We start from the raw sequence: 25,281 nt of genomic DNA, 5'->3' as shown, positions 1-25,281 counted from the left end.
AAAACCAGGGTCAGTCTTATCTATCCAGGCTTGACGAGAGTAGTTACAGAAAGCTCAGTATCTTTGGTAATAGCACACTTAAGAAAATAATTATTACTCTTTCAAAACCTACAAATAAGCAATAAAAAGCTTCTTTTCCAGTAGCAACAGTCACTGAGCTACATTTTGCAGAAAGCTATACAATTTCACAAGGAAATAGCTTTGAACAGGAATTGATGATACTGTAAGTTCCACACTTCAACAGTGCAGAATTTTGAACATCATTAATTATTGATTAAAACTCTAAGAAAATTCATAAACATTTAATTTAGGCCATTTTAACTGTTCCAATTCTATCGAAACATTCACTACTACATACCAATGACAATGCAAGTAAGGACAATTGTTTCACAATGTCATGCATATTTAAATTCTGAACTATAGACCTGACAATTTTCTATGCCAGATAAAAAGCAAACAATTGAACAGAAATCTGTGAAGGACATTTACTCTTTCTACTGCCCTTTTCAAGCAGTAAGTGCTCCCTATTACAGTGCTTTAAAGAGAGTTTAATTCTCAACTTAAAGAAAAAACCAACTAATTGAAATAATAATTTCATTTATTATACTTGATGCTTGAAAAAAAACAACAAATAAAACAAATACTTCAACTTAAAGAAAAATGCCAAGTAAATGAGATTTCCTGCACCTTACACTCTGACATTTTTAACCATAAGAGAATATGAAAACCCTTTAGAATACTCTGTAAGGGGTGAACTTGCTAATTTTTAGAATACTCTGTAAGGGGTGAACTTGCTAATTTTCACCAGGAGTAACACCCTGGCATTGTGAATGTCTCACTGCAAAACCGAATAGTTGAAATATTCAGTCTTGTTTTGAAAACTTAGTCCTGCTATTTTTCTGTGCAGCTTCAAGGAGACACACAGTATAAAGGAGTGATTAAAACCTACTCCTAGTGAGGCTGATACCAAACACTTGAATTTAGGTTAGTAAAAATGGGTCCAGAACAGGTCTACGTGACAAGTACAGTAAAAATGTTCATGTTTTTTCAATAAAAGAGTGCATTTTGACACAAATTGTGGTAAATAACAAAACATGGTCATCTCCCAGTGAACCAAGTCCAAAAATCTTGCAACATCGAGGGCAGTTCCTTCTCAAACTAATATTCTCTCATCATTATTTTCAAGTTAGTAAACAAAAGTGAAACATGGTAATATATGATCACTAATATAGGTCAGCACTAATATACAGAGTCGGTCCCACTGAGGATTTAGGACAAGAACTGAAAAAGATGCAAGTCTCTTCTGCAGAGTGTGATCGCACAGCTATCACAGCAAAGGAAATCAAATGCAGCACACTAAGGAGATGACAGGTATTCTAATTCCTTAACCAAACAGAAAAGTAGAAATATTGCTTCAGAATTTACCTACAAATTAATTTAAAATTAAAACCTGTGCTAAAGCCCAGCAGCAACACTGTCCTTTCTACATCAGATTTTGCTCTTTGAAAAGGTGAACTGAAAAAGCAGTGCCTTACATAGGAATTTCATAAGATGTCCCCCCGGGTACTCTACAACAAAGCTGAATGTAACCATGATATTTTCAGTTCCTATTTTGTTCACCATTTCATAATGCTCATGGGGTTAGAACAATCTTTTCACTTTTTATAAGCCAACAAAATTTTTTTCACAGCTCCATAAATCTCATTCTAAAGTAGCTTTAAAATAAAACACTACAATGCAATTATTCAAATATGTACAGGGTATATTTCAATGGAAGTTGTTTCTATTCTAATGTTAACATATCTATCCATCATCTTAGGCTGCACTGCTAATATACTGTTGTATTAATTTCACAAGCTGCAATTGGAAACAAGCTCTCTAGCAAGTGACCTATAAACTAATGCTTGCAGCACAGCTGGTTTAATAAAATATATCATATAATCACATCTAAATTAATTGTTTTAACCTAGAGTAAGCACAGTGCACCACTTTCCATCAAATTTCTTAAGAGCAAAAAGCCTCCCTCACCCCCTTTTCTGGCTGCTGCAAAATTAAAGGTGCCTTAAAACTAATTTCCCCCCCTCCAGCTAAAAACACCATTTTTGTTATAAAAGCAATGGTGGAAGTGTTGAAAAAAAGCATTACAATTTTGCCTCTCAAAAACCCCACCCCAACCAGCATTGGAGCAATTTTTCTCACCTTATTAATTCATAACTTTCTTTTTTTAAAGTTATTTCTCAATTGTTTCTTCAAGTTGTTTCTTTTAACTCATTGTCTATTACCAGCTGCTTGTAGAAAGCACAGCTACAGCTCTAACCATTTCAGACAAGAACTTCAGATTTGTCTTTTTTAAACTTTCTAAATCACCAAGAGAAATGAAGGATTTTCCCCCCCTATTTTCTATGATCGAATATAATCACAGCAATGAATAATTTGCAGAGTAATATACATATCAGGGTTGCATCAAAACTACGTACTTGCAGTCTTGACATGCACTTTAATAAGAACAGTTCAGAAATACTTGTTTGGTTGCTTCCTTAAATTTCATTTGTTAAGTCTTTGCAACATCTACAATAACAATAATAAAAAAAAAGCCTTAAAAGTTTAATGTCTTGGAGAACACAACCATCAGTTTCACAACTTTTACCTATTTCACAATAGAATTTTTCTGTTATAAAGCCTGCACAGGGAACAATCTCCCCTTTTTTCTAAGCATTTGAAATAAAAGCAGAATAACTTCCACAACTTACTGCTTTAAAAGAAAAAAATTAAAAAAGTAAAGAAAAGTTCAGCTACTTACAGACAAAACATTTTCCCCCAAAATTAAAGTATCTAGACTGGACTCGACTCTCAGCTAATGTGATTCATTCGCTATAACATTTCAGGATACTTTAGCTCACTATGTCCCTTTCAAAGATGATTTGTTTCTTTGGTTTGGAAATAGATTTCCTGTGACTGCTACAATACAGGCAAAGGAAGGTTAAATGATTAAACATTACTTCATTGGGTTAATCATCAGATCTCAAGAATTGGAATGGAAATAAGAGGCATAAAAAGGTCAGAGCTGAAATACTGATTCACAAGGCACAGCTGGCGGCTCAAGGAAGTTTGCTTCCTATCTGCCTTCAGTAAAATGGCACATTTTGTTGATACCAGCATTACTGCATGTTGCAAAAGCAAAAATACCTCCCAAAACTCCAAACCTAAAGGGACAGTAACGAGAAATTACACGTTTTGCTGCTGAGCAAGATCTACCTCAATATTCCTCCTGTATTATAGTACACAACTGAGTATAACTTAACATGGACCATTTATCCCTATAAAAAACCCTCCTTCTTGAAAGAGTGAAGGGACAATTCTGTCTTAACTACAAGGCTTTGTCCCATCCCTCTGTTCTATTTTGCTTCCATTTATAATTTAATCTCTATTTCTTCTTTGTCTCTTCATTATGAAGTTGCACAAACTCTGTATTTGAGCAAAGAACATCTCACTAGATTTAGCTAACAAGCTAAAGGAAAAAAAAATAACTACAAAATCAATTTTTATCTTTTCCCTCTGTAACACTGATTTCTTATCAGAAAACAGAATGGTCACGGTTTATTATTCACACTGAAATTTCCTAATCTCCAAGAACAGAGACTGTTGATGGATCCATAGCAAGATTACCAAAGAGCTCTGAATAATCGGCCCCGGACTGGACTTCAACAGAAGATACTTTCTCAAAAGACTGCACAGATGAGCCTATAATACAGCAGCTTATTTTCTAACATTAAGTTGCAGTTGGTTTTTAGGAGCATCGAGAAAGCTATGAGTCCCTCACACAAACCAGCTCTTCCTTGTATGCAGCAGTGATGATAGTTGTCAGTTTCTGAAAAGCCTGATTCAGAGCTCGAATGATCTGAGGCCCAGGAAACCTTTTCCTATCACAATTTTTTTCTGTTGTTAATACATCAAGCACTTTACAAATACAGGTATTATTGGTATAGTGGTGGATATAGCACAAAGAGGAAGGCCACCAAAGGAGGGAAGGAACATAAGAGACTAAATCACAGGTTCACAGCATGTGCATTTTCTACAAGTAAGAACAGAATGCTGTAATGTAGAATACAAGTATTAACGCTCAAGCAGGATATTGATTACCTACCAGATGGTAGCCTTAAGCTCAAAATAAATTTCTGGATGGCTTGGAAGGGGTTATAAAGGATTTGTTACTCTAATAAAAAACAGGATCATGAACGAACATTAAAAATACAAAGACATAAACAGAAACCTGGAGTCAATGCGTTGCACCTTAATGGTTTTCTGCGAACAAGGAGAACACTAAAGTTGCTGTAGCAGTAGGTGCTTACCCTAATGCCAGCAAACTCGATGTCAGCAGACTCCCCTGTTGCAAACGTGTAATTTACATGTAAGGGAGAAGTAGACAATCCTTCACTATCTGAGTATAATTTATGCTATATTTTCTTACTAGAAATAATGTTTAATTATGCAAATAATAAAGAAGAGAACATTTTTTTTCCCCAAAGACTGAAGATGAGGTATGAAGCTACTATCTCAGATTATTAAAATTATAAAGTCCTTAACATTTAAAATGCTGCCTACAAAGACAGTGCTCCTTTTTATGTAAAAATCTGAGTTATGTTAAAAATGAGCTGCACAATATTTTGTTTCTTTGGCTTTCTATTACAACACAATGGAATCAAACACAACTTATGGGAGAATGACCATTTGTGGTTAGGCAATGAATTCTAGAATTTCAGAAGACTGGAAAGAATTATTAACTCATTGAAATAACATATTAACTGCAGAAGAACAGTTTTAAAGAAGTCCAATAGCTACCTAAAGGCTAAGAGGCTACAACATATATCCATGCTAAGAAAGCAGTAGATCAGCAACAGTATTTAATGATCAACGCAGTACCCTGGAGTTAAGATGAGGAGAATAGAGATCAAGATACAGTTGACAGTCATTGCCCATCACTGCAAACAGTTCATTACTCTGTGACCAAGGAAACTATTTCATACTTCTCCTGCAAGGCATCAAAGGTAGCAGGAATATTTTGATCGTGGTTCATGGCAGTACTGATCTCCCACTCCAGCTGCAATGATTCTCAACATCTATATGGAAGGGGCTACAGATTTCTGTTCTAGCTTTCTCAAAAATACTTCCTGCTTACTGTAAATACAGGGCAAACTAAAAGGGGCTATTTCCATCTCAATGCCTGGAGAGAAGAGGGGGTGAGAGATAAGGTGTAAACTTATCACTCCAAACTCTGGGGAAAGAAAAAGCCCTGTTGTGGAAACAGGGCTGTCAAAAGACAGTTAGAAAAGGGCTTTCAAGGATTACAAAAGCAGCTAAGGGAAGGTGGCAGATCTAAGCAAGCACTGAAGTTTGATAAAAGACAGGTATTTACACACAACAGGCAAAGGACAGACATTCCAGGTTAATAGGAGCGGCTAAAATTCTGAGCTTGGAAAGGAAATAAATTTCACTTCACAAGAAGTCTGGGTTTTCTGAGACATTAAAATTTGGAAAAGGAATTGGGTAATGGTACAGGAAAGTTACAATAGAAAAATACTTCCATGTTGAAAATGAAAACACAGATTTAGAAAGTGCAACATTAAGACAACTGAACAGCAACAAAATAGGGCCTTTGACTTCACAGGCTTTACCAAAAAGAGAGCAGTACCTACAAAACCTCACTAAACAGACTATGTCAGAGATCTGAGGACTTAAAGCTTGTAAGATTTCAAATTATCATGCAGAATACTCGTAGGCAAGGATGCCTATACAGTAGATACTATATACAAATCCCAAATCATCAAGGAATCAAATACACCAGTCAATTCTTCTGCCAGCCTTTCCTAGGACAAAAATGTTGTACACAGATTGTTGAGGGAAATGCACAGATTTATTTCTGCAGCTGTTTGTGTTCAAATTCTTGAGGCTGGTTGCATGTTAAAGGGTGAAGCTGCAATCCACAAAGATGCTCATCTTTGGGACTTTGTAAACTCAGACATACGAGTAACTACAATTAGTTCTTATATTAAAAAAACCCTGAAGTTTTTCTATCGAAAAGGCAGTTAAACTTATTGTCTCCATAATCAGATTTGAAAACTGCTATAAGAAGAAACAGACGTAAGAAGCTATAGATAGACCGGTGTTCAGAGCTGAATCCTTTGCAATTCGTATGGGAGCAGAAAGTAATAGAGTGAAGTGTGCATTCTAACAGGAAGCTTTGCCCTCCCTGTTCATTTAATTTTAACCTGTCTTGAAGCAAGAGTGTGAAACTTTTAAGCATGAATTAATGGGTCCATGATGTGGTAAATAAGACATCCCATTAACACAAGTAGGAAGGAAATCAGCAACCTCTGGATTAAGCAGACTAAACCCAATACCATGCTGAAGTTTGGAAGAAATATATCAAAATGAACACGTTATAGAGCTTAGCAAGTAAGTAGGCACTCTCAAACTCAACACCGGTATTCTCCACAGCTAGAACTGAAGCTCTGAGCTTCTACATAAAAAGCCCTTTTGATTCACACTAGAATCAAGAAATTTTGTAAAGAATAAGACACAATTAAAGGAAACAGTCTGAAGGAAGAGGAAGGAGCATGTCCTTTCAGTCTTATCAGATCTGCCCTATAGAGTGGTAGTCCTTTTAATCACACCCCCTGGCCACCCCTACCCCCCAGTTCAGGTCTGTGCAGTAGCAAGAAGTAACATTCCCCTTGGACACTGCAATTTTACAGTGCACAAAAGCAAATTACTATTTCTTTGCTTGCTAAAGAACTACTTCCTATTCACATCTTGTAGGAGATCTGGCAGCTAGCAGATCCTGCAGTCAATTTTGTGGAAGACAGTTGTCAGTCTGCATGCCAGGTAAGCAGCAAGGCCATTAGGACAGTCCAGCATTAAAAGAGATTACCCAGAGAGGTTGTGCAGTCTCCAGTCTTGGGGGGCTTCAAGATGAGACTTGACAATGCCCTGAGGAACCTGAGCTGATCTGAAATCTGTGCAAAAAGCTGGGCTAGAAACTGCTTCAGGTCCCTTTCAAGATGAATTTTTCAGTGATTCCATAACGAGATACTAGCAGGCACCTACTGAAAGAAGAATGAAGTAAATGAACATCCTGTCACTCTGGGTACCATACATCAGCCATTGACCCCTGCAGCTTTTGCTTCTGCAGCTGAAAGCATATGCTGGCATTGCCTCCACCAACATGCTGGCTGCCTAACATACCACTACAGAAGCACAGTGAGGGCAAATCTGACAAATCAGAGCCAAAGTCACCAGCACTGAAAAAAATACACTGCTCTTCCACAGAGAGCTTACTTCTAAGTTAAGAAAACCTGTGCTTAGAAAACAGGAATTTGAAAGTAAGTGAGCTACTTCTTACACAGTTGACAAGTCCTTTTACACACACAAGTCTTCCTACGCAGCCTAGCCAGCAGATGTACAATGCTAAGCATACCTCTTGCCTGTTGGAAGTAGCAAAGGTTCCCAGACAGCTTAGAGAAGTGGTCTGCATACCAGACTCTTGTACAACACAGATATTTAAACAGTGTCTGGAGCAGGAGCAAAAACAACCAAGCCATTTTCTTGATTATGATACCATAGTTCATGTCTATCAGTTACCGAAGGCTCTCCCTGAAAAAAATATTTTTGAAGCAGCTTATCTGACCCAAACTTTTGATCCTTTATTGGTCTTGGAATACTGGGCAGTGAAATACCAAGTACTTAGGACCAAATTTTTCCCTCAGAAACTTGCGTTGCACATTCCTGACACACACAGGATGGGGCATGCAAATCCAGTGGCAGAGTTCAACTAACTGCTTCTCTGCAACTGCAGTGCAAATGCAGTGTGCAAGATTTCCAGCCAGCTTGGTGACATTCTTTCTGGAAAGGACCATTTCTGTTGTAAAGCGAGAGATGTGCTACTGACAAAATTCCTCTGAGCTAATATCCTCATGCTGAGTGAAAATATTGCAAAGTAACCCAGATTTCCTCAGTGGCTCCATAATTTCCAATTTATGTATTTACTAAAGTAATTTTACACACTTTAATGTTAAAATGACAGAGGAGTTTTAGGGAACAGAAAGAACATTCAAAGAAGTTTAAAAAGTCATCTCTAGATTACCATTACCAAAGGTAATGTAATGCTCATTGCTGTTTTTTCCTTATCTGTAAGCAGGTGTGCAAATGAATAGAACAATGCAGGCACAAGACTGCCCCATTCTCTTGCCAGTGTCCAAAGAAATACAGCAAGGAGGTGGCTTACACATTTGTTACTCATAGCTCCTATTGTCTACCCCATGCCTACATTAACTCTTCGCTACCTCTTTTCTCAGGAAATCCTCTATAGCATGTTCCCGTCTTTAAAGCTTTTATTGACTCATCCCAAAGCTTATTTCTACTCGCTAATTTTGGAGAACAATTTAAAACTAAGCTCTTACTTAGTATATTTACTGGTTATTATATTGGCCATGGAAAAAAGCAACCGCATTTACTATTAGTTCACTCTCAGTTTTCCGTCTCATTCTCTAGCATTCATGGGAAGTTTATAAAGCAAAACTTTGAGATCTGATTATTTGTGAATTTCCATTTAATTATGGGTCGTGGTAAAGGAGGTAAGATACCTCCCCTACGCATATTAACAAATGTAGGCATCAAAGCTTCAGGAGCACAGTGTGTGGAGACAAGCCTTCTGGTGGCACCCCATCAGGCAGCCTAGACCCGAACACCAGCAATCTCTTGTACAGCGCCATTAGTAAAGAGAGGGAGCTGACGAAGAAAAGGGGTGACTGGAAGGCTGAACAAGACAAAATACGAACAGGATTTAATGCTGGGTTTAGACAAGTTCTTTCTGGGAAAGCAGAAAAATAGAAGTCGAGGTTTTCCAGTTACTGTATGTGACACTACCACTTCCATTTTTATGACAGCTGCTTTATAAAAACCTGCTTGTGGTCTGCTTTAACTTCTTTTTTCTCATACCAAATCCCCTTAAAATATTAAACAAGCCAGCAGCAGGGAATCCTTTTCAAGCCAGAACTTATCAGGTACTAGTTGTTAATTTAATCACGGGAGAGATCCATCTTTAATTTGGCCATCTTCTTTTACACTGCTAATTAAGTAGCTTTTTTGCTTATTAGTTGAACCTAATCATTCCATTTGGATTAAGTCACAGTGTCATGTCAGAACACAGTGCTGGGTTCTCCAAGGAACCATGGCTGGGTGTGGTAACGTACTTTGTTCTGCTTCTGCAGAGAACCCCCACACGAAGATGTGGAAAAGCAATCCAGCTCAAGACACCGGACCTTTCAGAAGTGTGGGAAAGATGGGTTTAACATGTGCCTAACTGTCACTATCATCAAAGTTCATCAGTTTAACTCCTTGCAGACAAGAAGCCGACTCTGAGCAGGAAGTTGTTTGGTAGAACTCCTGATGCAATGCAAACTGAAGCAGTTGCAGCTTAGTTTAATACAAGCCCTCTTGAGTCCACGTTGACAAATTCTTTAACAAGCCCTGTGGTTACAGGGAAGCTGGTTTCAGTCTGAGTCACTCCTGTTCAAACAGTTTACTGGAAATGGAGGGGAGGGGGAATTTTCAGAGAAGTCATGTGATGGCCAGACAAACCACAACCAGTAAAGGTTCAGTGGAGTCAAAAACAGGTCCCAGCAACAACTGACGCTCAGTGTGCAGATGGCACTCAACCATTTACAAACGAGTCCTGCTGCATCTCAGCATTTCGATGGATTTAACCCTTTTCCAAGTTTGTATTCTTTCAGATCAGTACAGTTTGGAGAGTAAACAAACAGCACTGGCTGATAGTATCATAGGCAACTAGAAAATATTTTTACATGGAAATTTGGCTGCAGCAGCGCTGCACAGAAGCAAAGCCTGATGTGTAAATCATTAGTTCTTAAAAATATGCCACTTAATGAATTCAAACACTTACAGTCATTAAGGATTAGATATACTGCAAAGATATTAGCTCTTTCTCCTCTTCGCAAGAAGTACCATGATGGAGCAGGGGCCCACACATTACATATTATCATTAAGTACCTTGAGGGAAGCTGGTATTAAAAGCTTCATTTTCACCAGAAACCTCTGTTGGCTTTAAGTGTTTCAGCATGAGAGAGAAAAGATGAGAATACTCAACAATCAGCAACTATTAAACTGGCAAAAGAGAGCCCCTGCACACGTGCATGTAGACATGAAACTGTACAAAAGTATGCTTGCACTGTGTTATTACCAATATGCTGCCCCAGCACTAAGTAGTAGATTCACTTCCCCCTAATTGAGAGGTTGGTTTGAACGGCTGCACTGGAGATTCTGCCCATGGCTAAAAGGGGAGCTCTGATAAAAAACTCCTTTGCTCTGGAATTCAACTGAAAGAGAGTTAACAGCAACGGAGATACCATTTCAAACATTTGTAATTTTTAAATACTGCCTCAAGTATTAACAAACCAGAGTGGGTTGCTCTGTCTCTATGGCATGCTGGGCTCTGCATTGTGTGGAGCTCTGAGAAAAAAAGAGCCCTGCTTGTAAACCACACTCCTTCTCGAGGGCAAAGTTGCTTGATCCCAACAACAGCAGCCACAAGGCAAGAGAAGCTCTGATGCTCCCTTTATGTAACTGGGACTAACTCGCTGGTGTGCTCACCCAGGGACAAACAGAAAGGAGAAGTGACTGTTCCTTTAAAATGAGGGGCTTTTTCTGAAGTATGCTAATGGAAAGTACAAGACAGACTTACACATCATCTGCAAACTAATCAGTTTTCTCAAAGCCTAGCTCAAAGAGACAGGTCACTTAGATCTGAGATTTATGACAGAAAATCCATCAAGAGACTCTTTAAAGTAAATAGCATTTTATTCTCTGTTAACTTGGAATGGGGCACTAAACCTTTAAGCTGTTTAATCCTTTTAGGTTCCTTTTTGTGTTGTATTTGAAAGCGCCAAGCCAGCAAGCACATTCCCCTCACAGATCCTTCACGCTGGATGTTATATTCACGGTCTATTCTCACCATAGAAGAGCCTCATCTGGTTCTCAAAATTACCATTGTTTTTGAGAAATAGCAGCTACAAGCTTTCTAAACAAAACACACGCAGGCAAAAACGTCAAGCCATTTGGCTTTGCCTCGTAGGCATATAGCAGCTCAGCAGAAGTAGAGGGGGAAGCTATTCTTCCAAATCTAACACCCATTTTCATGCCTTTCAAAAAGGCAGGATGAAGCGAGACCTTTATCCTGAAAGAAGGCTCCTGTCACTTGACGTCAAACATTTGTAGAAGCCTCCATGGCATGAGACACTTGTCACATCCCCTCCCTATGCTTTCTTAAGCATAAAGCTTCAACTTGGGAGAGTGGGAAAAGCTGGTGTAGGTAATAAAAATTGTTATTGAGCTATATAAAAATAGACATCCTAACTGCTCATGAATAGCAATTCCAGAACAAAGTGATAAGCTACGCTGAAGACAGGGATTTACTAAAGGTCATAGGAGAAGGCAGGCCTGTCTCCCACAGACATCTAGCAAAAACACACTTGAAGCCAAAAGCGAAAAGGAAGTCATATTAGCAAATGGAAAAACCCGCACTGTCAGTTTTATGAGCACAATACAATTTAATCGGATTGTCAAAGCCTCATGTTAAAAGAGTTTTATAGAAACCAAACCACAAGTGCAGTTTGAAAAGATGATTTTTTTTTTCCTGGCCATCCATCCACAGAACAAAACGCTGCAATCCAAACCCGACTGCCAAGAAAATAAAATCAAAAGTACTGGTAAACAGCACCCTCGTTTCTCTCAATTACACACCACCGGTCGCTTACGAAGGGCACTCGATGCAGCTCGCTATGTTTTGGCCTGTCCTGACAAAATGCTCTCTAGCAAAGATTTTTCTTCCCAAGAATCTTACTGTGCATTCTGGAAACCACCTCTGGCTGCTCCCACAACTGTACACGCATATAATTTGCTGGGAGAGTTTCAGTAAACACAGATAGCATTTCAGCTCTCGAGTCATGTATTTGACTGGTTTCGTTGGGTTTTTTTTACCACAACTTGATTTTTATACAGTTAGGGATTACTTTGCAAAGCAAAGACTGATAAGAGAGTAAAGAAAGCATATTTCCCCCCACACACACACTGTATCTGTAAAGAAATAGAAGAATTTACAATAAAAGAAAAAAACCTTTGCAACTTTCTAGTAGGGGGAGGCTCTCAGGAAACACAGGGTGTACTGTCAGAATTACTAGATTGCACTCTGTATTTCCAGACAAACCACTTTTTTTCATGGAAAAAGCTTCATCCATTCTTTGAAGAGGAGGAAAAAAATAGAAGTATATCTGCATAAAGAAAATACGTTGGCAGAACAGTTTAAAGACAGCAGTGGATGGTAAATAGCATCTGCTGTTTTAATAGCAGTCTCATGACCCATCCATTTCAGCTCAGTGGCAGACAAAACAGGGCGAGAAGGAAAAATACCAAAGAGAAATTCAGTGGCGAGTAGTTTGAGGAAAAAATGTGACATTTCTTCCAATTGAAAACTTGCTGTGAACAGGATGTGAACTCCTGACCTGAATGAAAAGTTATCTATAATAATACCTGACTGACATACAGCATCAGTTGCAAACTATGTAGTAATACAAGCAGTTTTCAGTCCATCAAGAAAATAAATGACAAGAGAAACAAAACGGGATTCAGAGCAGTTTGGTTACATTTTCACATCAGGAAAAATATGTTTCCTCAGGCTGATGAATGGGTCATGCACTAGCCCTGAGGATGTTAGTGGCAAAGCAGGCAAATGTCATCCGCAGGGGATGAGCCGAAACCGAAAGTCATCTCCTGGCCCAGAGAGGCTTTAAATGCAGCTATAACAACCATGATTATGGAATAACACATCCTCTACCACTGTTCTCTTAGCCTGCTTCCTCCCTGCCTTTACTGTGCTTGTTCTTGGAAGTCTAATTAAATGCAGTATTTGTAGCAAATACTTTGGCTGCACTACTGTATCTGCTTCAACAAGCTGCATTCTTGTCTTCCCATCACCAGAGGTATCTCTGCCCCGTGGAGGATCCTTATCCATCCCTGGGAAGTCCCTTGTGAACTCACAACTGATTTTTGGCCCATTCCCACTTCATTGGAATGGTTATTTACTCCATCTAGTTGTTCCATGTTTTATTAATTCTGTCTGTTGTTTTGCACTGTTCTTACTTGTGCAGTCTCTGCATGTTCCAGCATCTCCTCAAATTCCTGGTACTCTTCATCATCAGGTTCAGCACCAGAGAGTCGTGCCGCCCTCGCCATAAAATATGGAGGCAGCTCTCCAATGGCTGTGCCAGCACCCTGGGAAAAGAATAATTCTGATTTATTTTTGTGTTTATTCTTAAATAGGAAACATGTGATATGCACAGCCCCGTGGACATTTCAAATGGTTAGACCAGCTCATCAGTTTGCTTTTTATCCGCCAGGTCAGACTTCTCATGATTTCAAACATAATGCTGTTCCTTTGAAACCCCACCTTTCTCCTTTCCCTGTTTAGCAAAATGCAGTTTCTCTCAGCACAGACTATTGTGCTGCAAGTCAGTGGCTCCTGAGCCATGATCTGCAAGGTCAAAACGACGTGATCTGTGCCTCCCCAGGGCCCCGAGGAGTGGCGCATTGCCCAGCTCCGGCCGAGCTCTGGTGGAGAGACTGCAGCTTCTCACTGTGCTGCAGCTGGAGAGCGGGGCCCCTGTTGTCCCACACGATCCCTGACTCAGCACAGTGCTGCCATCTCACCCACCGCATGGTGCCAGACACATTTGCCGGCATGTGACAGCCCTTGCTCCTGAAGCAGCATTCGAAATAATCTGGGAACTCCTCACTGGTGCCGTCATGCAGTTTACTTGTTCAGTCATGAGACTCGGTGCAAGTGTTTATTAGAAACCAGGCTTGAGTTTTACTACAGCTATGGGCAAGGAAAATAAGGTTAAGCAAAGCATGCTTTTTTTCTCTCCTTTAGATGGAATAAAGGAAGCCAAAAGAACCCGAGATGAAAGCATGGCTGCTTTCTCACCACAGGAAAATTATATTTGTTTGCTCAGGACATCAAATGACTCATTTCAATCTTGTGGGTAAAGGCAACTTCAACTTAACCAAGGAAAAGAAAAGAAAAAAAGAGAGACAGCTAAGAGTGAACATATGGATAAACAGAGGCTAACGAAACGGGAACTCGGACGAAACTCAAAACGGTTTAAATATAGGACAGGTAATAGTACAATAGTTGGGCACTACACTGGAAAAGTGTTAGAACTTTGCTATATGCAGATGGCTTTTCTCTCTTAGGATCAGTAGTAACAAATGCTTTTCTACTCCTTTGAAGAAGTGTGACAGCTTTTCAGTTTCCTTTGTTCCTCCTCCATATGCAGCTGCAAGCAAGGGAGAATTCCAGCTGCTGTGGATATTCCAGATCAACAGGTTGTGGTTTTCAATACCGCCACTCTCTGCAGTTACCCCACTGTTACATTCTTGGTTTAAGCATAGGAAGTGCACAGCCTCACATGTTTATGCCCTTATTTTCCATAGAAGAAAAATTTAGACGAGTGCAACAAGCTGAACTTCATTAATCTGCCTCTTTCTGGCACAAGGGAAGATAAGCCTGAAAACAGTAGCAACAACGCTTCAGAAAAATTAACTTGAGGTTATGTTCTCAGGGTGATGCAAGAACAAAAAGTCACATTGCTTCTCCCGGCTCTGCCAATTTGCTTTGGCTTCATTTTGTTAACCGAGGAAGAGGTTTGCATGTGTGTACTGGACATGAACTTGCTTTAAATTGGGTAAGTCACATGCTCTTTATTACAAAACATTTCAGAAGCGCAACAAAAATCATATGATTTCATGTCTGCTGGAGATAGGTTCCTTAAGTGCATCGAAAAAAAAGGGCAGCAATTAAGGGATCCAAACCAGTAACTATTTAACTGCTTTTTGTAACATGATCTGTCCATTTTCACCATTGAACTTTACATGCCAGTTTTACATGGAGATTCCTTGGACTAGCAACATATTGGAAAGGCAAATGTTAATCAAAATACTTTCAAACAAATACATTTAGAGAAGGAAACTGGGAAATTACTCCATTGGAAAGAGTCTTTTGAACAGATTTTATCGTGGTCAGGACACAGGCCGCCTGTTCTGCTAATCCTGAGCAATTAAACATTTTTATTCTTTCCCCTTATTTCTTGTAAAAAAAACGAAAAAAAAAGCTGCAACATGTTAAAAATGTAGGGCACTATTGAATTCCCTGTCCCTGTGGGATGGAAGGCTGTGAAAACTGGCATACACCTAGCAGATTGTTTTAGAGAGTCCTTCTGCAGGCCAGGACTGGTGGAGCCAACTTTTATGGTGACTGAAAAAAGCATCTCTTTCATTTCACCTAATAATTCCTTAGATAGTGATATTTAATCCTCATAACACTCATTATCAGCAAAAAAAGGCCATCACTGACATGCAGGGGACTAGTAATGATTTTAATCTCTGGAAAAAACTGTACCTGGTGTAAGTTGGCTGAAACAGCTGCCGATGTTTTTGTGATCTGAATCAAATCCCCTGGGCCGATAAATCCCTGCACTCAAATCTTGCAGGATACTTAGTCTGGGTAGCTTTAGTCAGAGGTCTGCAAAGTCCCCACTGGGACCGACCTGCTTTCACCATTTCACATGAGAACATATTGCTACCACTCTCCTGTCTCCCTCCAAATAATCAAGGAGATTGGCCAGATTTCACGTTGGAGCCTTGCAGCATAATTTCACTTTACAAGTTTAAAGAAAACAGGCTGGTGGTGGTGGTGGTGTATCTGTCCTTCACAGGGCTCCATGTTTTGCATTAGGAGCACATCTATATGCATCCAATAATTCCTTTCTTTTGCATTTATCCAGTATTTATCCTAACTTCAGATTTTACATCTAAATAGAAGTTGCTGGTTCCATAAAAAAAAGAAAAGGATTTGAGCTCCTTCGATCATACTCAGATAAGGAATTAAACCTCATATTCCTGATTTCAGTTTAAATTATTGTTTTTTTTTTTATACTAATGTTCCGATTTGCAGAAAATTGGCTTTCTTACATTCTGGAAGTCACCATTACTTTCCTGTTAAGTGGACATTTGGTTTTAAGACTGACAGAATAAAAAGTGAGTTTCTTCAACAGCTTCCATAAAAAGTGAACTGGAATTAGGACAAAAGAAACATACTGGAAGAAGCAGCAGCAATTGCCAACTTGATCTGGCTTACAGGAAATTAGCAAGCAATGTTTATGTACTCATGCAACATTCCAAGAAAGCATAACATTACACTAGACACCACTGGTAGACAGAGGATGCTCCCAAGGGAAAATCTAGTGGAGACAGAGTTCAGTGAAAAGGTAGCTGACAGCGAATTTGAAGGCGAGAAGAAAGGGGGGGGGGAGGGAGAGAGTGGGATACAAACGTTCTGGCTCCATCCCATTGCTTTCTCCTTTTCCTAGCCTGAACCCAGAAATGCAGCTCAAGTGGGAGACTGACGGCACTGTTTGTTCTCCCTCATGGCTGCTTAGATGGATAGATACTTTCAGCGCTTGGAACTCTACACTCATTTCTAAACTACTTAATTCTCATCATAGTTCAGTTATTTTACTGAAGATTAAGCAATGGATGTTTACTCAGAGCTGCATTTTTATTTTGCAACCCTAGGAACGTAATTGTAAATGCCATTTTTATTACTCTAGTCTCCATTAAACAAACTTAAGCACAGGAGGATGAGGAAGAAAACAAAGAGAAATCTTGTATTTATGGTCTTACAAGTACTTGTTATGTTTAGCTACTTATCATGCACTCAGGCAATTCTGTCCTTTCCTTAGAAAGAGTGAAATTTAAGATGTACTTTGCTTCTTGAGAGGGCTGTAAGTCCACTTACTCAGTTACTATTTTGACTTTGGTACTGCTATACATTAGTCTGTAATGTGTGCAACCTAACTGGAATTTTTCTAAGTAACACAGCTGCTGGAGATTTTAAAAGTCACAGTGACCAAAGTTGCCTTAATATATCTTTCAGTATCATTAGAAGGAATACAAGGGCAGACATCACATCCCATGTGTTTTCAGAATTTCCTCTCTCTCCATTTGAATTGGACCACTAAGAATAATTAAATCATCGGCTAGAACAGGAAGCCCAGTAAAATAAAGGTAATTTGGCATGTAGTTCACAGCAGATGCATCTGTGTCAACTGCAATTCAAAATAATCTACAGGGCATGAAAAAAACATCTTAACTGACCAAAATCCTTCCAAAAACCCCAAACTTCTATAAAAAGAGCTGCAGGGGGGTGGGGGAGTGGGGGAGGTGGAAGGGAAGGACAACAGAAAGGAAGTTCCAATGGCAGCGTTTCCTCAGACCCTGATTCACTGAAAAGCTAACCTGCTTTTCCTGTTTAAGTGAAAAGTTTGCCATGAGGGAAACAGGCAGAGAAATAGAATAAAATACATAAAGATATGCACCATGAAACTCTCATTTAATCCAATCTATTGATGCAACCCAGAAGAATATTTCAGCTGTGATATTAGGGGCTGAGTCCTTCCTGTGAGTAACAGCAACTTCACTCCAGTTACAGGCTCCAAATTTCCTGAATTGTTTCTTGCTTAACTGCATGCAGTATAAGACCTGACAGCTGCAGGATCATTTGGGATGCAGACACCCTTTCCGAAACTTACCTTCTACACCAACAGCTTTGAAGCACATGAGCCTTTTCTGCTAGCACTTAGAGAAGTAATCAGCACTGCAGTTGATAAAAGACGGCCCAATAATATTCTATTACTTCTCTGTAAAGGTATTAAAATTATTCAGGGCTAGAAGGTTGATCAGGAAAGCATCTATTCACATTATATATACACATGTTGCTGCTGGCAGTGCAAACCATCATTATTTTGCTAATTCAGTAATTTGTGCGTTTGTTGGACACAAATAATTGCTGGACACAGAAACTGAGTGCATAAATTAAAATTGCTCAAGTTTTATAAACCAACGCTTACCCACATGCAGGCCTCCAGCCTGACTTTTGAGATGATAGCCCATAAAGAAATGGATCCTTCAGTTGTCTCCTCATCAGGGCAGATAATCTGATCCGGGTAAGGAGGCTCAGGAAAATTAACCGAGTTACATTCATACGCAGCAAGAGTAACTGATGCTATGTGTGGACCCTGAAAAAACACAAGTAATTTCAAATGCATTTTAGGTGAGTTATAAGAAAAGTTAAAATTAAAACCCCACCTTGATCCCTGATGCGCACAGCCTAAGCTAAAACTCAGTGTTTCTCACTTTGGCCATTAATAATGCTACCTGTGTAAAATGTTGGGTGTTTTAGGGTTAAGGAGCCTTTCAGCTTTTGCCATGCCATTGTATAGTAGTATGAGGCTATCAAGGAGAAATGAGAATCCCTACTTCTTAAAACCAGGAAAATTTTCAAAACTTTAAAATGTTCTCCTTAAGGTATTTATGAGCTACAGCTTTATTAGAGCAGGTGTTTTCCCTACTGCTGCTTTTAGTGGATGGAGGCATTTAAATTCTATATTACATTTTTCTTTAACGACTGGTCCTTTACAACACCTTACAGTGAATTCCTTAACTTTTGGATATTTCTCCAAAAAGCACCCGCTTATTTTGTGTCAGTTTTCTGCATATACACAAGAAGGACCTTTCTGCTGTTTGCTAAAATTGGTTTGAAATAGAATTCAAAACTTAAACATTATTTAAATGCCATATAATTGCATTACTTCTAGTCTCCATCTTACAGGAAAATACTATTTCGGAGAGACCTCCAAATAAAACTAGCATACTGATCTATTCAAGAATGGAATTGCTACATATTTAAAAAACCTGAAAGAATTGCCATTATTTTAATACAATAGAAGTGAGAAGCAATTCTGATAGTCTATGGCCTGAACACTAGACTTGTAGCTAAAAAAGAAATCCCTTTGCAAAAGGTCAGGGAAGCATTCCCTGCGGAAGGAGGAAAAGTACTGAAAGCAACGAAGAAGAAAAGAAGAGAAGCACTGAATTGAACTCTTTCCATAACGTTGCAGATGTAAAGAAATCTTAAAGTTTTCTTTATGTGCAGATCAAATTACACAAAGCTTGACTTCTGCTATTAATTATTTCACGGGTTTTAACATCATGTTGGGAATGTATTGTCAACTATTCTCTTTTACTTTTTTCCCTTAAATGAGTCATATTTATTAGACCAACAAGGGACCCACCCAAATCAAAGCTAAATTTCTTACAGAATAGCGAGCGTGATAAAACCTCAGCACTGCCATTCCCCCGCACAACACTTCCAAAGCTCACTTTGAAATGTAGGAGCCAGAGATGTATGCAGAGGACCCTGCAGCTTTCATTTGCACATTAAAGGGTGAAATTCCACAGCAGGTCTCACGTAAAGGGTGAGGCTCCATTGCTTTTTCTAGACTTGCTGGGAAGAAGATTTCAGTTGGGTTCAGTCAGTCACGTCAACATTTCAGGTCCCAGTGGAAAGACCAGAGCACTGGACTTATGCAATTACATTGACACTGGGATCTTCCAGTGGCAGTGAAATAAGGATGTTGGAGAAAAACACCCCAAACCAGTTGTATTTTCTGTATGACAGTTGTGACTACTGTTGTCACATGTAAACAATTCAAAACAAAACCATTCTTATGGCATGCAATCAGTACAAGCCAAGCTGCTCTGATACCAACAAATTCTTTTATTTATTCCTTGTTACAGGAGAATAATTCAAAGTGCTTTGGTGTACTTTGGGCTACATGAATACACAGATAGACACAGCCTGCTGAGATAGGGAGGCACAGTCTGTCTTCGCACAGGTTCATTGAAGTAAGACTGAAAAAGAAGGGATCCAGAAGTTGATACACAAAAGTGATTTTGACATGGAATAGAGAACAAAGAATGGACGAATGAACCAGTGACTAATGAGATATAGTATTGACATTTCTATAGGCATCGGAGGCAATGAACTCCTTTTTGGTGCTTGTAGCATGATCATCCCTGTCCCCAGCAGCTTCATATCTAAACAAAAAACACATCTCTTTTACTCAATGAGGACAGACGCAAAGAGAGTAGAAACTTTCCTAAAATGGTAAAGTACATTCATAGCAAACCCGGGAACCTCTTTCTCCACCATACACTGAAATATAGGGAACTTGATCCCATGCCCTGCTTGCCCCTCCCCAGCTGGACAGATACCTTGGGACAAAACAGGTCTCAAGCCATCTTCCTTAAACGAATGGTTTTCACCAGCAGAAATTTGCAATAAAACGCTCTTGAATAGCAAATCTGCATGGAGGAAATCCCCACTCGACTTGAGTTGTACATGACCACTTCCTATGCTCCCCTGAGAGTAAGGGTAAGGTTGTTGCCAAGGCAGTGAGATATGATGTGTGAATGAAGTATAGTTTTCAGTTCCACAAAATTTGGAAGACATACCCAAGTACAGTCTAACTACAGCCAGCTGCAATGGGAGACTTAGTTTCTGTTTTACAATGGCAAGAGACAAACTTAATCACAACTACAGCAAGGCCTCCACCCCCTTGCAAGGTTTCAGTGATGGCATTACCAGCATTTCTTCTCAAACTGCACACAGAGTGAACAAAGACATGACACAATTGCAGGACAGCAAGCAATGACAGAATGCCTAACTGGAGGCTGCTTGCTCCATGAGCATCTTAGAATCATGGAATGATAGATAGGTCGGAAAAGACCTTTAAGATCATTAAGTCCAACCTCTACCCCAGCACTGCCAAGACTGCCACTAAACCATGGTACTAAAGGCCACATCTGCACATTTTTTGAACACTTCCAGGGATGGTGATTCCAGCACTGCCCTGGACTGCCTGTTCCAATGCCTGAGCACCCTATGGGGAAGGAACTGTTCCTAATATCCAATCTAAACCTCTCCTGGCGCAGCTTCCCCTCAACAGAGCTGCCATCCTTGAAATGCCCTAATGGTCTCCAAACATTGCCTCCTGTAATAGAGCTCTCCCAGTACCAACAGATGTCTGCAAAAGGAAAGATTTTATGAGTAGCCAATGGAAAAAAAAGGCATTTCACAAAGCAGCTGTAAACGGCCAATGAGCCACCTGAAGACTACGCCAACTGGACACAATTCTTCCACGGCAATGTAAACAATTCTATAATGGAAAAAGTTGGAGTTATGGAACCCACAGAAGCCACATTTTAACTGGAATGAGAAATAAAGCATAAATGGTTCATTTAGAGTGATGAAGTGTGGAGTACTGGAACTTGGAGTCAGCCAAAGGAAAGCAGAAGAATCCTGTGTCCTCCTCTGGCGGTGGAGCCCGGCTGTCCTGCTAGTCAAATGGACAACATCGAGCAGCTTGGCAGGCTGCATGCAACATCTCTGACATCTGCTTTTGTTCTAGCTCAGCTATGAAAGCTTACACGGAGCAATATACTTTCACAAAGCCGTGGTTACCAAGCACCTCAAAACAATGGCTGGCTAAACAGGACTGGTTGCAATGAGGGTGGGGGAGCGGGAAGAGTGGGAGGGTCACTGCATGTTTCATAATGGAGGTGCCATTTTGCTTTATATTTAGCAATAGTGGCAGTTTAACTCTGCATGGAACAGGGAACCGACTTCAAATGGGCTTTAGGTGCCACCTTTGGGAAATCCCAGTCAATTTACACTCAGCTGTTTTCTCTGTGCTCCTTCCTGCACCAGAAGGATTGATTCCCATACAGTTTTTTAATCCTCCTCACAAATAATACCTCCTTCACCCTCTCCTCCTCCTTCCCCGCACAGAGCCACAGTAAATACTCCAAGTGTTTTGCCCCTCTGCGATAGCTCAGTTTAACACCTTAGGAAAACCTCTATGATATCCTCTCTTTGACTCTACACCTTTACCTTTGAAAAGGGCATTTGCAAACCAACTTCAAACCCTGTCATACCAGGCAACAAATAATAAACGCAAGCGATTTAGTAGACACGCTGCTTGCCAAACCAGGAAGAGTTGCTGAAATTCAAGGCATGTAAGATCCTGAACACCAACTGCCTTTCCCTCACCCTCTTCCAATGATTTTTTTTTCCTCCTTTCTCTTTCAAATCGCAGGAGGCACCAACAAGGGTGAACAGAGAAGAAACTGAGAAACATTCTGCTGACTCGAGTGAGAAACATTTGCTTGCCACTACTGACGACCAGAAGGAGCCTGTGGTTAGGCTGGAATGCGATTTGTTAGAAATAGCTGTATGATTTACAAATTAAACAAGACAAGATCTGGTCGACAAGATCTGGTCATCAACATCAACTCAACATAAATCCATTTTTAGCAATAGTAGTTTAGGGGAGTTTGGAAATCCTTATCTAGACAACCCTAATGTCTCACAGAAGGTAACTTCGAACTCTTGAACTCACAGGCCTTCAGAGAAGTTTTAGTTCAATGATTGAAGGCACCCAAGTTAGAATAGACACTGCTAATCCATAGAAAGAAGTTACTTTAAAACCTGTATTATGAGATTTTTAGAAAGTGCAATCTTTTAATCTATAAATTATGCTTGGAAATTCATGAGTGCAAGCAGAAAGAGATGGCAGACACATGTAAAGAAAAATCAAGAATTTAAACCCCACAGAAACATGCTGATATGTATAATCCTTACAACAGAGAAATTTTTACCATAAGGAAAAATGACCAAATATCCAATTAAAAGTTAATAATATTTTCACATTATTAATCATTCTGTGCAGCTAGACTGTGACCATAATAAAATCTATAAACAAACTCCGTATCAAGCGTTGGCTTCCCACATGCCCTTCCACAGCACAGCCGTCTTGCTGAAGTGATACAAGCACAAGAACAACTCCATCTAATTTTAACCTTTTATTTTTGGGGAAGATATAATTTTAGACTGGCTCTACCTTAGAAACATTTCACAAAGAAAAGTGATACCTCTGCCAGCTAGAAAATATTACACTGAACTCACTGCTGAACTTCATGCACTAAAACTCTGCTTCCCTCCATGGATACGCTGCTTTTCATACTGGGTTCAAGACTCAACGCTTTCACAGGGGGGAAACATGTCATGCCATTTGATTAAGATAAATAGAAAAAGTAGAAGCTTGCTTCTCATGGGAAACACCCTGCAAGTGTTGCCCCAGGCTGCGACTCATCTCATACTTATCTATGGAGTCAGTACACCTCTCAAGAAAGTAACACCACATTACAACATCTTTTTTATCCTCAAGAGCAGCGGACAACTACCCACAAAGAAAACGGCTCTGTGATTAAGAGGGGAAAGCTTGATTTGGAGGTGACTATTAAATATGTCAATCTAGTCTATCTGTCTGTGTTACAAGATTAAAGCGTCTCGTGATTTTATACAATGTCTGGTATGCAGTGCTGGCTGTACAACGGGGCTCAGAATGAAGAAGGATCCTGTACCTAGGGCATCCTCAAGTGACACAAACATCCATCAAGCGGTCAGGGCTAGTTTTAGCACATTGTCATGGTATTTCAAGAGATGTATTAATTTTACAATCATGTGTCTGTTAGCAAGTTTCTATTCCCACTTCAGTCAAGCCTTGCCCCACATCACAAAGCTGATGGAAATTCCAAATGATGAGCCAAAAGCTCTGAATATGACTGAACAAAAACCACTGAGGGAGCAGGCACGTGGTACCATTGCATGTACAACAGTGCCACGTTGCTGCTTTGAGGAATAACACAAAAAGCAGATATTTTGTAAGCCTGTACCCACACTACATTCTGTAGGAGCAAATAGGCTGATGTCAGGAAAAGGCAAAATTGGAAGCATACAACTTTATACTTTGGTGCTGACAGAAGACAAACATAATCTGTCAGCATTCTCTCCTTGCCCTTTCCTAGCTATCCACTCATTATTTCTGAAGAATAAATCACAGCATCTATTCTAATTGACATTAGCAGTGATGATTTGGCTTAATGGCTCTAGCTGGAGCTTGTCTCGCACAGTTATCATTATTTCCAACCTACTCAAGGAAGCAGTGACATGAAAAGTATGAAGTTCAGGCTGTGCATTAAAAAAAGAAGAGAGCAGAAACTCTCACGGAACAAATATGTAGACAGCACTATGTGACCTCCCAGCAGAGTTATGAGATGCAGAACCAGGGAGAAGGAAGTCAAGAGCAGATAATGAAAACCGGGTGTCAGAATCTAAAAGGTAAAGTCCAACAACCTTCAAAAGGAAGGTGTACTGATCACCTAACTCATCAGCTCAGTACAAGTTTAAATCACTACACCTGGCCAAGATGTTCATACAGCTTAAATATTAATATGACATCAATATTTTGTGGGGTTCTGGCAAGTCAAAGTAAGGTAGCTAAGAATGCACAGATGGAGGTGCTTCACATTCGCAGCTTCTTACCACAGTTCCAACTTCAGATAACCATCCAGGCTCTTGACGTACGCCACTCCCAGCAGCCCTGGAAGCCGTATATGGAACTTGCAGTCACACCATGTGGGACTCTGACTCATGAGGTCCAGCAATTCGCAGTGGGGCAATGCAGGAGGTTATTGCTTCCAGCTGTTCTAGCCCCTCAGCCAGAGGTTACCACCTGGGAGCAGGACAGGGGACTGGCAGTGTCTGCTTGGCAGTTGCCAGGCTTGCACCCAGCCAAACTTACACCATCATCGGTTTCAACTCACGTTAACACACCAGACTGGGGGCTTTGGGCTAAGTCCTCAACCTCCAGCCTGAGCTGCAGCAGCTGAAGGGACTGTTCTTCTACAGCATAATCTAAACCAGAGGCGCTGGGTTTATTCTGCACAGGTATGTTGCAGAACAGAACAACAACGGGTGCACGCACAGGGCCTAAGACATCAAATGGGTATTTTTCTCCTTGAAAATACCATTTTTAATCTCAGATTTTTTTAAATGCATGCAAACCCCCGGAAGATTCCAGAAACACCCAGGTTACACAACTAACCTGGCAACAGTTGAATTCATTGGCATCATTGTGTTATTAACATCAATGCTCAAGCAGAACAGAGCCCATGAGCAGGTGTTCCCTTCAAGAGATGGTTAGCAAAAGTGATTATTATTTTTAAGTTCTATGTTGATTCAAGTATTCCAGGATGTTTCAGTTCATTGTAGAAAGCTCAGGACAGCTGGAGGAAGTAGGTTTAAAGCCATGAAGGAAACAAATGAGAGAGGAAGAGTCACAAACAACCCTCGCACAAACAGGATCCACTTCAACTTATTTTAGAATTGATTTCTGTCTTTTGCACGCACTG

General features: G+C 39.9%; 1 protein-coding gene and 1 long non-coding RNA gene across 5 annotated transcripts in view; one reads left to right on the top strand and one right to left on the bottom strand.

Moving 5' to 3' along the window:
• Window positions 1-25,281, bottom strand: part of VMP1 (vacuole membrane protein 1) — a 69,273-nt gene that overhangs the window by 22,811 nt on the left and 21,181 nt on the right. For all 4 annotated transcript variants that reach the window (XM_065694968.1, XM_065694966.1, XM_065694967.1 and 1 more), the window contains 2 exons: window positions 18,036-18,203; window positions 13,210-13,341 (listed from right to left, as the gene is read on the bottom strand). In XM_065694968.1, the coding sequence (XP_065551040.1) occupies window positions 13,210-13,341; window positions 18,036-18,203 (300 nt within the window). The remainder of the gene's footprint in view (window positions 1-13,209; window positions 13,342-18,035; window positions 18,204-25,281) is intronic.
• On the top strand, window positions 13,691-23,393 carry LOC136022076 (uncharacterized). The gene is made up of 2 exons (XR_010616009.1): window positions 13,691-14,813; window positions 22,125-23,393. It is a non-coding gene; the product is annotated as an uncharacterized LOC136022076 (long non-coding RNA).

Source organism: Lathamus discolor, chromosome 14 (genome assembly GCF_037157495.1).
Source record: "Lathamus discolor isolate bLatDis1 chromosome 14, bLatDis1.hap1, whole genome shotgun sequence".
Taxonomy (NCBI): Eukaryota; Metazoa; Chordata; class Aves; order Psittaciformes; family Psittacidae; genus Lathamus; species Lathamus discolor.
Note: the sequence above shows the minus strand (reverse complement) of the source record. Positions and strands in the feature narration are given on the sequence as shown.